This window comes from Gorilla gorilla, chromosome 3 (genome assembly GCF_029281585.2).
Source record: "Gorilla gorilla gorilla isolate KB3781 chromosome 3, NHGRI_mGorGor1-v2.1_pri, whole genome shotgun sequence".
NCBI classification, from domain to species: domain Eukaryota; kingdom Metazoa; phylum Chordata; class Mammalia; order Primates; family Hominidae; genus Gorilla; species Gorilla gorilla.
Genome location: NC_073227.2, coordinates 166,928,633 through 166,940,750, shown reverse-complemented (window position 1 = coordinate 166,940,750; position 12,118 = coordinate 166,928,633). Strand labels below are relative to the sequence as shown.

At 40.6% G+C, this 12,118-nt stretch overlaps 1 protein-coding gene across 11 annotated transcripts in view; it reads left to right on the top strand.

The window, feature by feature from the left end:
* The window catches only part of ZNF827 (zinc finger protein 827), a 181,184-nt gene that overhangs the window by 32,632 nt on the left and 136,434 nt on the right, over nt 1-12,118 (top strand). For all 11 annotated transcript variants that reach the window (XR_008679353.2, XM_019025581.4, XM_055385600.2 and 8 more), the window contains exon 2: nt 3,308-4,348. Coding sequence is in view for 10 of the 11 variants with exons in the window: in XM_019025581.4 (XP_018881126.1) it covers nt 3,308-4,348 (1,041 nt within the window). In the remaining variant the exon portion in view is untranslated. The remainder of the gene's footprint in view (nt 1-3,307; nt 4,349-12,118) is intronic.

The window sequence follows — 12,118 nt, the reverse complement described above, 5'->3', positions numbered from 1 at the left end:
GGTGTGGAGGGGGTTAGGAAATTAAGCTTTGCTTTTGGGACTTTGCCAGTAGAAGTGCTAAATTCTTTAGGCATTTGAATCTCCTTTTGACCGACTCCAACAAAGAAGAGGCAGAATGGGAATGAAGAGATTAGAGTACAGGAATAATGAGTGCTCACCTCTTAATGATTTATCTCAAGATAAAGAGTGAATACTGTCCTTATCTAAGAGAATCCCTTGCTGATTTCTGATTCAAGAGGTTAGCAGGAAGGATGGGGGAATGGAAAGCGGGTGAGCAGCTACTCAGAGCTCTCTAGAAGTCGTTGTTCAGCGGTTCTGTCTGCAGATTGTGCAGTGGAACCTTGCAGAGAAGCACTGGGCCAGCTGAGAGATTCGGGGTTCTTGGTTTCTGCATTAGCTCTACGTGGTCGTGTGTCTTTGATTCAGCCAGTAACCTTTACTTAACGTATTTAATAGTCTGAGTAAAATGACAAGATTTGATGTGTGGTTGTAACTTCTTGTGGTTCTCAAAACCTAGATTTTAGGTATGCTGTTAGGTGACCCTACTGCATTAGTTTGGAACCATTCTTGACTATCTTGAGCTACTCTGGTATGACACACATATGACCTAAAAGTATTTAAATTTGAATAATATATTTTCCCGTTACTTCACTTAATGAGTGTACTTCATTTAATAATAAAGATTAAAGAAAAGATTCTTTGAGCAGATATTCAACAAATTCTTACTGTAGGGATTTTTAAACTTTTGACTTCCTATTTATAGGATACTTCCTATGTGATTCTACTGAAGGATGAGATGTTTAATCTGAAATCAAGAAAGGTGGTTTGCCAAAGAAACATAAAATTAGCCCTATTGTTGAAATTGATGTTGACTGCTTGGTGTTTGGTAAAAAGCATCTCTCCAAGAAGCCACTGGGGAAATGATGAGTTTAGGGTCGCCGCCAATTTCAGGAAAGATGAAAAATGTTAAAATCAACTGAGAAGGAGGAAATGTGGCAGATCACAAAGAACCAGACTGTTTTTAACAGAGAAAATTCAATTTAATCTGCTTTTTTCCCAGCAAATTCCATTTGATATTTTACATTTTCTTGATAACTTAATAAAGAATCTCAGGAAGGAGTTGCAGAATTTTAGCTTCATGAAAGAGAATTTGTCATTTGTGACATTTCTTCTCTAAATAGCATGGGAAGATCAATGTATTAGTGAGTAGTTCATGCATTACTAGTTCTAGTTATTTCTATTTCAAAAAGAAATGGCATGCTATATGGCAAAACTTGGCACAAGGAGGGATTTTGGCTCAATCCCTACACATACATTGAACTCTGCTAGGGACCAGACATTGTGCTAGGCACAGTGTGGAATATGTAGATAATAAAATACAATTCCTGCCCTCTAGGAGCACCACTTTAGAAGGAAGCCAACAGCAGACAGATAATTTAGAGTAATATAAAACCAATATAAACAAAATATGAGAATGTTGGCTCTGCAATAAAAATATGCACCTAATTGAGTCACTTCTCACGCCTTGCAGTCCTGAGCTGAGCCTTCATAATCCCCACCTGGATCCTAGCCTCCTAGCTGGCCTCTTTGTGCTCATCCTTGTACCTGAAGTCTGTTTTCCACACAGCAGCCAGAACAATGCTTTGACAACATAAGTCATGTCATAACACTCGCTTGCCACAAACCCTCCAGTGGTACCCAGTTTTGCCAAATTCAGAAGACCTTTCTGCAGTTCACAACGTCCTGTAGATCTGTGTGACCCCACTCCTGCACCACAGTGCATGTGCGCACACGCGCACACACACACGTGCATACACACTCTCATACACATGCCAACACACACTGACTCATGATATTCTCTGACCTCCTATGGCACCACTCTGACCTCACTCACTGCACCCCATGCACACTGGCTTCAGTGCTGTTCCATGGACGTGCCAGGCATGTTCCCACAGCAGGGCCTTCACAGTGACTCTCCCTCTGCATGGTCAGTTTCTCACTTCCTCCAAGTCTTTGCTGAAATGCCACCACTTCTGTGAAGCTCCACCTTGACCACCTGTTTAAAATTGCAGCTCTCTTCCCACCCATTACTCCCCATCCTCCATGTCTTGCCCTATGTGGTTTTCCATGGACTTACCACCCTCTGGCATGCTATGTTATTTACCCATTTATTAATTTTGTTTGACACTTGTCTTCCCCCACTGGAATGTAAGCTCCAAGAAGGCAGGATCTTAGTTTTGTTCATTCTGAGTGAGAGTTCCAGGGAGAATTGTAAGGAAGAAACCTTTGAGCCGGGTGTTGAAGGGTAAGTAGAATTGGACAATCAGCTTTTCTGGGGAAAGACACTTGAGATAGAAGGAATATCGTGAGAAAAGGTAGAAAAGTGGCAGGGCTCATGAATGCCCCTAGAATGGCAAGGAGCCTGCCTAACTGGTGCATGGGAGTGTCATGGGAGTGGTAGTGGTGGATCGATAAATAGAAAATAATGAAAAGACACTCTTAGTGGAGGGAGGGAACACATTCCTAACCGCTGCCTGTGATAACATGGCAAGCATGTTGATGACTGGAGTTGAGGACCCTCAAATAGGTAGCATGCATAACATGGGAGGTACTGTCACAGTCAGAAGTCAGAAATGTGAGTAGTGTTTGCTAATGAAATCTGATTTTATATGGTACTTGACTGTTTTCAAAACATGATCACATGCTTGTTATGATATAAGCTTCATAACAACTGAAAAAGTGAGTTAAGCAGGTATTATGTACATTTTTGATAAGCTTTTTAAAAAATGAATTGCATCTTATATTGGAGAAAGTGGATTCTCAGACCAGCTCAGTGACTTGCCTAGAGTCACGGAGTTAGAAAGTAGGGAAGCGCTTCCCACTGTCTGTGTCTCACGGTCTGTGTCCCACTATGCCAGGCTGCCTCTCTCATTCTGTCACAGTGCTAAACATACTGTGCTGGTTTTTCACAAGGATATAGGCTTCTTTCCATTTCCCCCCATTCCCTGAAAATAGCAGTTTCTTCATCCAATTACCTCTTTACCAGATCCATTTTTCTTTTTCCTTCTTTTCCCTTTCAACTTATCTGGACTACTTGGGTATGTTTTTACCTTTGCCTGTTTAGCATTTTTTACTTTTTTCAGGCTTCTGCCAAGTCTGTCTGACATTCTGTTAAGGCTGTTGCCACCTTTCATTTGGTTCTTGGGTGGAAGGGAAGAGAAAGCATGTCATCACCTCCATTTGAATGTCTTGAGACTTACTTATTGTTCACTTTGGGAGTAAACCTGATCTTCTTAATTCTCCCCAGATGTTAGTAGGCAGGAAGAGGCGGAGGGAGAGCTCAGTGAAGGAGAACACTGGTATGGAAACTCTTCAGAGACTCCGTCAGAAGCATCCTATGGGGAAGTCCAGGAGAACTATAAGTTGTCTCTGGAGGACCGGATCCAGGAGCAGTCCACGTCCCCGGATACCTCCTTGGGAAGCACGACTCCCAGTAGCCACACGTTGGAGCTGGTGGCACTGGACAGTGAGGTCCTGCGAGACTCATTGCAGTGTCAAGATCACCTTTCCCCGGGAGTGTCTTCTTTGTGTGACGATGACCCAGGCTCCAACAAGCCCCTGAGCAGCAATTTGAGGCGGCTGCTGGAGGCTGGTTCCCTCAAACTCGATGCTGCAGCCACGGCTAATGGCAGAATGGAGTCCCCCGTAAACGTTGGCTCGAACCTCTCCTTTTCCCCGCCTTCCCACCACGCCCAGCAGCTCAGTGTTCTGGCCAGGAAGTTGGCCGAGAAGCAGGAACAGAATGACCAATACACTCCAAGTAACCGTTTTATATGGAATCAAGGTAAGTGGTTGCCAAACTCAACCACCACCTGCAGCTTGTCTCCAGATTCAGCCATCCTAAAACTGAAAGCTGCAGCCAATGCCGTTCTGCAGGACAAATCTCTCACCAGGACTGAGGAGACCATGCGATTTGAGTCCTTTTCCTCCCCTTTTAGCTCCCAGTCTGCCAGTTCTACCTTGGCCGCTTTGTCCAAGAAGGTCAGTGAAAGAAGTTTGACTCCTGGTCAGGAGCACCCTCCACCGGCCAGCTCCTTCCTTTCCCTGGCTTCTATGACCTCCTCAGCGGCCCTTCTGAAGGAGGTGGCCGCAAGGGCTGCGGGCAGTCTTCTGGCTGAGAAATCATCGCTGCTGCCTGAGGACCCTCTACCGCCCCCGCCTTCAGAAAAGAAACCAGAAAAAGTCACTCCGCCACCTCCACCGCCACCTCCACCACCTCCACCACAATCCCTGGAATTATTATTACTCCCAGTTCCTAAGGGAAGAGTTTCTAAACCCTCCAATTCAGGTATGGCATCTTTTCTTTCAATCATCGTGTAAGTCCTTTAGACTATAAACCGCGATGTCTTATTCATTGCTTTTTTCAGTTGGGTTCCCCATCTGATCTGAGGCAGGAATAAAAAAGCAAGAGCACAACAAAAATACTTAAAGTAAGCAGCATAGTAGTCTTTCATGTACGTATTACACAAAGACTTCACAAATAGCTTCACTTTTGAAAGGTAATGAATAATCTTAGAGACATACAGCATTCCCTTCCTTTCATACAAATGATTTTTTTTTTCTTACTAAGTTCAGGCTAGGTCCATACAAGATATATTTAATGGGAGAAGATCAAAGCATCTTTGTCATGGAGTGCATGGCATCACTGAACATAAGGGGAAAAAAACCCACTGCTTTTGAAATAGTGGACAAGGGAGAGCCCACACTCCTGCTGCCTCCATCACAAATGGACTTTTGTACAATCAGGAACTACTCTGCCCTAATTTATCACACCATATACTTTTATGTTAGCATTTTTATTACTTTTTGTGGAATTTAAGCCCTTTTCATGTATCCTATTCTCCTACAATTTCTTGTCCTATAAGAACTCAAAAAGATTGTCAATCAAACATAATCAACACATTTCCTGTGAATGCTTTATTTAATTCAAATCCAATCCAATTTTGAAGGAATATGCATGTGGAAAATTTGAATCCTAAGGTTTTGCTAGTGGAGGCAGTCTTTCCAAAGGAGAAATCGCTGTCATATAGGACCTTAGCATTCACAATTATTCATCTGAGGGAGAAATTTAGTCACTTGAATTCTCACAGTGGAAACACCATTTCTTGTTCTGGTTTGCTTTAAAATTGTGTGCATGATAAATACACGTTCCTGGGGATGCGTGTTGGGGTTTCAGATGTCTCTTAAGGATATCCTGCCAGACTGGAGCAGGGAGTAGGCTATGTGGATCCTCATCGGTACAAACATTGCCATCGTGTATGTCTAGCCAACTTTTGATTATTTTCAGCAACAATGATGAAGAGGGTTTGGAATAGCAAATAATTGACGGAACGATCACAGTTAATGTCAATTTGATGCATTTATGACAAATTTCCATTTAAATGGCTGAGTGAGCTATATTCACTAATTATAATTACTTCAAAACTTGAGTCAGCAGCAGAAGACAACGAGGAAAATGGGTATCTGGGACTTTTATGACTCTTGGTGATCCAAACTGTTCTCTCCAGAGTTTCTGAAATGTCAGTAAAATCCTAGGATGTTGTCAATTCTAAGTTCCACTTCTCCTCTCTTCTCACCTGCCATCTGGTGAAATAAGGAGAGAAATGGGTAAAATTCGGAAACAAGGAGAAGAACAAAGGAGGCTGGGGTAGTTCTACGACGGAAAAAATCACTCCTGACTTATAGAAATTTCATTTAGGGATAGCAGTAGAAAGAGAGGTATGGCTGTATATAAAATAAAATTTTAGGCCGGGCGCAGTGGCTCACACTTGTAATCCTAGCACTTTGAGGGGCCAAGGCGGGTGGGTCACCTGAGGTCAGGGGGTCGAGACCATCCTGACCAATATGGTGAAACTCCGTCTCTACTAAAAATACAAAAATTAGCCAGGCATGGTGGTGTGCACCTGTAATCCCAGCTACTTGGGAGGCTGAGGCAGGAGAATTGCTTGAACCCGCGAGGCAGAGGTTGCAGTGAGCTGAGATCGTGTCACTGCAGTCCAGCCTGGATGAGACTCTGTCTCAAAAAAATAAAAATAAAAAAAAGAAAATAATAATTATATATATGTATATTCTGCATATCTAGTTATTGAATAAATGTGTGAATGTTGTTTCTAGTATACAATTCATCTGGACATTTGTTAGTTGGAAAAGCTTATGCAAAGTTAATAATAAACTTTACTTGATTGAAGACTTGGAAAGAAGTGACTGATAAAACCATGTTTCCTGAAGCCCAGACTGTAGCAGCTTTGTCATATTAAAGTAGTCTCCGGTATAACCAGCAATGGTTGTGAGTATAATTTTTTTCACTCAAACGACCAGATGCATGTAAAGATGAGAAAGAGGTCATGAGCTTCCAGTGAATGGTAGACTTTTTGTTTGTTTTGTTGTGGGAAATACACCCAAGGGAAAAGCTATGTTCCTTTTTTGTTTAAATGCACTTAATCTATGCCAGCAGCTTAGTGGGGTTCTCAGAATAATTGAATATGGGAGATCTATAAGAAATCATTTCTTACTTTGCTTTTTACTATATTTATTATATTGCTGAAACACTTAATATTTTAATCAATGGATGTTCAGAATGTTCAAACTGAAAGAGGAGGGAAAGGAACTTCTCAGCTTTGGGTTGTAGAACCCTGTGCTGATTGACTTGTACCTAAGGCCTCCCCACCCCAACTCCCCCATTTCAACATGCCTCTGTTCAGTCTAAGACTTGAAGAAGCAGCTTCATCAGCAGAATAATTTTATTTAAAAAATCTTTCATTTTGTAAAACTCATGCTTGAGGAAAGATCACTGCCAAGAAAATGAGGGTCCTTGAAACTGTTACCCGAAAAATATTCCATACGTCCACATGGGCCCATCCTACGTTCAAGTTCTGTTTGTTATTGCATAGCTTGGAAACAGAAGAGGGGATGCCCTCACTCTTTTCAGTTAAAGTGAATGTCATCACTTCCCAGCAGCCTAGCTAGATTATGGGTTAATAAGGAGTTCACAGAGTATCTAATTTTGTTATTTGTCTTTGTATCATGGGTACATGATTTGGTGTTACTGGGGATCACTGATTTTGGCATCTGAGGAGTGGAAGGAAAGGTGGATCATCTCCATCTGTCCCCTCCACCCTCCCCAACTCCCTTTTCTTCCCTCCCCCTCCCTCCCCCACCTTCCACACATTATACTGTTGGTTTGGGGGCCACCTGGGGCTGGATTGGGATGTACCTTCGATTTATCTAAGAAGCATTATGGAAATGTGGTGAGAGTCATCATCCCTGTATGGGAACATTTGTCATTATTATTCTTTCCTCTCCCTTAGAAGGAAATCTTAGTTTAATTCAAAATACGTAGGTGCACTGGCCTCTCACAGCAGGGAAAAGAGTTTCTGTTGCCTAATGACTTAAGTAAACAAATAATAACCGCCCCCAAGAACAACAACAAAAAGCCACAAAAATAAACTACACACCATCCTGATTTCAGGCAGGGCTTTCATTTTTAAAAAGCGATTTCTCAAAATGCGCAAAAAAAAAGCATATAAAGTTGATTCTTAAGTTACAAAGAGATATGTGCTAGAAAAGCTGATCCCGCCTTGAGTAATTTAGACACCAGCATTTCTTTGACCTTCTTTAGGTCAAGGGAAGTCCAAACCATGAAAAAAAAATTGTCTTTTAGGTTTGGCCTTATTCTTCTTTTTTGAACAGGATTCAGTGGTTGCCAGGTCATGGTGTATTTAATTCCTTAAAGAGTCCACCACTCGATAGCCTTTCCGCCCTGCAAGAGAGACGTGACACTTGAGGGGGAGGTTTCTTTCATGTGACCCTGCGCCCCCAGCACATGCTACACGGCTCCTCTGAAAGGGGACACGATAGAGGGAAGATTATGTCCGTTTGCTATAAAGATAAATGTCACACATTGACTGAATTCTCTTTGAAGCTACTGTTCTGTTGCAGCTAAGAATAAAATAAATGGTTTTTATTTTAAAGACAAAGTTTCTTGTAGAAGACCAACAAGATTCCCAGGATGCCAGACTCCTGTTTAAAAGAAATAACAGGGAGAGTTTCAGAGAGAGGGTCTCCAAAACATCTTATTGTACTGAATAAAATGTAAATATTCTTAGAAGCAAACCTGGTCTCATACAGCTGAGAACTAAGAATATTTCCTGTGGGTCAATACATAGGGGGTTTCTGGCTGCTGTTTTCTTTAATATTTATGTGATGTTATTAAAATTATTGCAAAAGCATACAAAGTCCAGAGAGGGAGATCACCTCTCCTGATACTCCCATTAGGCCCGTGGTTATTATAATAAATCTTTTGTTTGTGACAGCGTCTGGCTCTATAGCCCAGGCTAGAGTGCGGTGGTGCGATCTCGGCTCACTGCAGCCTCCGCCTCCCGGGTTCAAGCAATTCTTGTGCCTGAGCCTCCTGAGAAGCTGGGACTACAGGCATGCACCACCACACCTGACTAATTTTTGTATTTTTAGTAGAGATGGGGTTTCGCCATGTTAGTAAGGCTGGTCTTGAACTTCTGGCCTCAAGTGATCCACCCTACTCAGGCCCCCAAAGTGCTGGGATTACAGGCATGAAGCACAGGACCCGGCCATAAATCTCAATAAGCCTTAATCTGAGAATGATCCCATACATGAACTTGTTTAGAAAATTCACTTTTTAACCAAGATTTTTAGAACTGTCCGTCATTAATCTCAATTGTATTTTCACAGTGATTTAAACTTAGTATGGCTATAGATATCAGACTTCTCTGAATATTTACTAGTTAAAATAGGCATTAATAAAGTCAGCATCCATAATAACAGATAAACCCAGGGACATCCATTGCTAACCTAGGTTTTTTTTGTTGCCATGAAATAGCATTTGAGACACGTAACAAAGAAATTCTGTTAAAAGATTTAAAATCCATGTGTATTGTTAGGAAGGAAGATAGGTCATCATCCTACACAGATGTGTACCGGTAATGTTAGTAGGTCCAGAATGGAGACCATAATAATGCACAGACTATGCAGATCCAGGGTCACCAGGCATCTTGAACTCCTAAGTTTATGGTAAGGTATATATGCAGAAACTACCCAGTTGCAAGTTATATTGACTTGCTGCAAATCACCACATAGGATTGAACAACAGGAAGTTTGATTTCAAAGCCTACAAAACAGTCACATTTGTTTTAAAAATACCTTTGTGTTAAAGCAGTTAAGCAACTACAACCCTCCGTGATTTAAAAAAAAAATTTTTTTTAGCCCAGTGAAGTTTTGTTGTTGTTTTGTGGATTTATGCATAGACAGTAGGTAGAGCAGCAAACCAGAAGTGAAGAGATGAGCCGTAATCTCAGTTCTGCCACTAACTGGTAGAGAGACTTCGCAGCATACTACCTCAGTTTAGTATCCTCATCTGTAAACAGAGCTGGATGATCTCCAAGGTCCTTTCCTGTTTTAGAATTCCTTGCTTATATTTACTACTGTAGCTCAGTGTTTTAAAACTGTTTATTAACTCAAAACAAACTCTTTTTTTTCCAATTTTTGAGTTTAATATGTTGCTTCTTAAAATTCACTATCAAACCTCCCATAAGATCATCTCTGCTTTGGGCAGATCTTTTTCATTATAAATGGTTCAACATATATCTCTGTACTTTATTAATGATGTAGTCATTCCATATGCATTTTTAATATAAGCTGCTCCAGGTTCATTTTTGGAAATAGCTGAGGTCTAAGTACATGAACATTTATCTGTTTATCCATCCATTCATTTAGAATGTGTATTGGGGCACTATGTGAAAGGCATACATACACTCTTGGCCTAACACAAGTTCCATTGGGACTTACTGGCAGCCTCCTGCGTCTTTTCCTTTCATTTCTAGCCCTCATTTCACTTCTCTCTATTCCCTTAACCCAACCTTTTTCATTTAATCTCCTTACGGTCTAACACACACTTACTGAATTATATGTTGTACCTGGCATTGTTTGGGGGCTGGAGACAAAAAGGTAAGGACTTCCAGGCCCTGTTGCAGCCAATTCCTCCCTCCACTCTTTTCTGTCTTTTCCATGTCTCTTTTTTTCCCTGCTGAGCTGGATTGTCCATCAGTATTTTGTCTAGGCTGAGCCAGATCCTACCTGAGCCACACTATGGACTTCTGCTTATTTCTTTCATATTGGCTCCAGTGACAAACTACCACGTTGGGCCAAGCTCTGAACCGTGTATTTATTATGTGATGTTAGTTGTTTAGATTTACATCTGCTCTGATGGTGAGTTTTTAGCTTTGCAGGGCATGTTTAGAGTTTGTTTATTGTCACTACTCTTACTACAACAACTGCTACTACAGGTAGCCTCTATTTACTACGTGACAGGTGTCTTATGCACATTCATTATTTCGTTTATTCCAATAATATTATTGCCTATGAAGAGAATATGTTTTCTCCAGAGGAGCAAATTAGCAGCTGTTCATCCCACTTGTTTTCTTAGCAGTTGATGGAATTTAGTTGTGTTTGCAGTGATAATAACTAGCTAGTGATATACTTGGGAAAAGTTATTTATTAGGCAGTTGTAAACTAGGTAAAATTATGAACATTTCAATCCTATTGCCTCAAGAGTGTATGGTTCATTCTGAGGAAGTGGTCCTCTTTCCTTAGGTTCTAACTTTGAGTGAAATTTACAGCTGTCAGTTTCCTGAAAATAGTTTGGCATACGAAATAGAATACAACCTTACTTCCTCCCTTCTTTAAAGTAGTTAACAACATCATAAACACATGGAGAATGTCCTTCTAAAATATGAAATTTCTTTCTTGAATAAATAAAAATGTAGATGTTATCGGTGAGATGACTGGCCAAAGGTGAAAATCAGTCATGGTACTTCGGTTACTTTTATCATTTGGTTTCTGTCATCTTCCTTTCCTGCTGTGATCAGTTAAAAATTTCAGAAGTTATAGTAGTGTAGCTATTTGACCACATTTCTTGCAGTTAGTTTCTCTTCATTGTGTGTTCTAATTTTTTTCCTAGTCAGTCCAAGTGCACCCTAATTTGTACCCAACTCGTGTATTTTGGTACTAATTAAAACTAAGGAAGCATAGCTAAATGGATTTATATGAAATAATAATATGCAGGGTTAAATGTACTCTGTAAAACATTTGAAATAAAGAATTGTTGATTAGGGTGAAGACTGAGGGGTCTCAGAAAGAATAGGAAACACATTGGTCACATTAGGCAAGGCAAGATGCGAGCGGAAGCCGGCAGTGTTCATTTTTTCAGCTAATGCCCTTTTATTGCCTTCCTATGGTGTGCCACGAAATCTCAGGTCAGTGGAAAACATCTCAGTTTTTCTCTCCTCTTCCAGACAGTTCTGTAAAATTAGGTAGTTTAGGAATTTGATAGTGGGACATACTTCTTGAAGATGGGGATCAATGACAGCCTGTTTGTTTATCTCTTTCCTATTATTTTGATGTTCTTACAACCCCAAATAGACATTGTTATGATTATTTCCCTGTAGTGTATGACAATAATTTCACCTAGAGGCCTGATTCAGTCCTTTCTCTCCAGTCTGTTGTTCATCATGTAGTCTTCATGATGAAAATATCAGGGTGGAGGAAATGACAAGGAAGGATAGAAGACAAGAGACATAATTACAGATAGGACTCCAGATCGGCAGAGGCAATTCACAAAAAGAGACAGCAGAAAAGCTACAGGGGGTTAATAAAAATGCTTGTTTATATGTGTCTACAAGGTGTGCTTTTCCTAGAGTAAAAGGAAACCCTCATTTCCTGTTACTCCACCAATTAAAAAAGGAAATACATGTGGTGGAACACATCACAAGTGGAATTTCCAGACTTGATTCTTTTTCAAGTTGCATGGTTGAGCTAACCAATAGACCTGTATTAGTAAAACTGCATTTATGGAATGCTCTAACTTTATTCCAGAACCCTCTGGTTCCATCCATTTGAAGTGCTCCTTTGTATGTAGAGACTCAGTTGACCCAGTAAATACATGATGAGATTATTTTAAAGTATACTGTTGGGAATATTTTCTTTTAAAATTAAAAGAGTAATTTGTACATTAAAAACTTCAAATAGT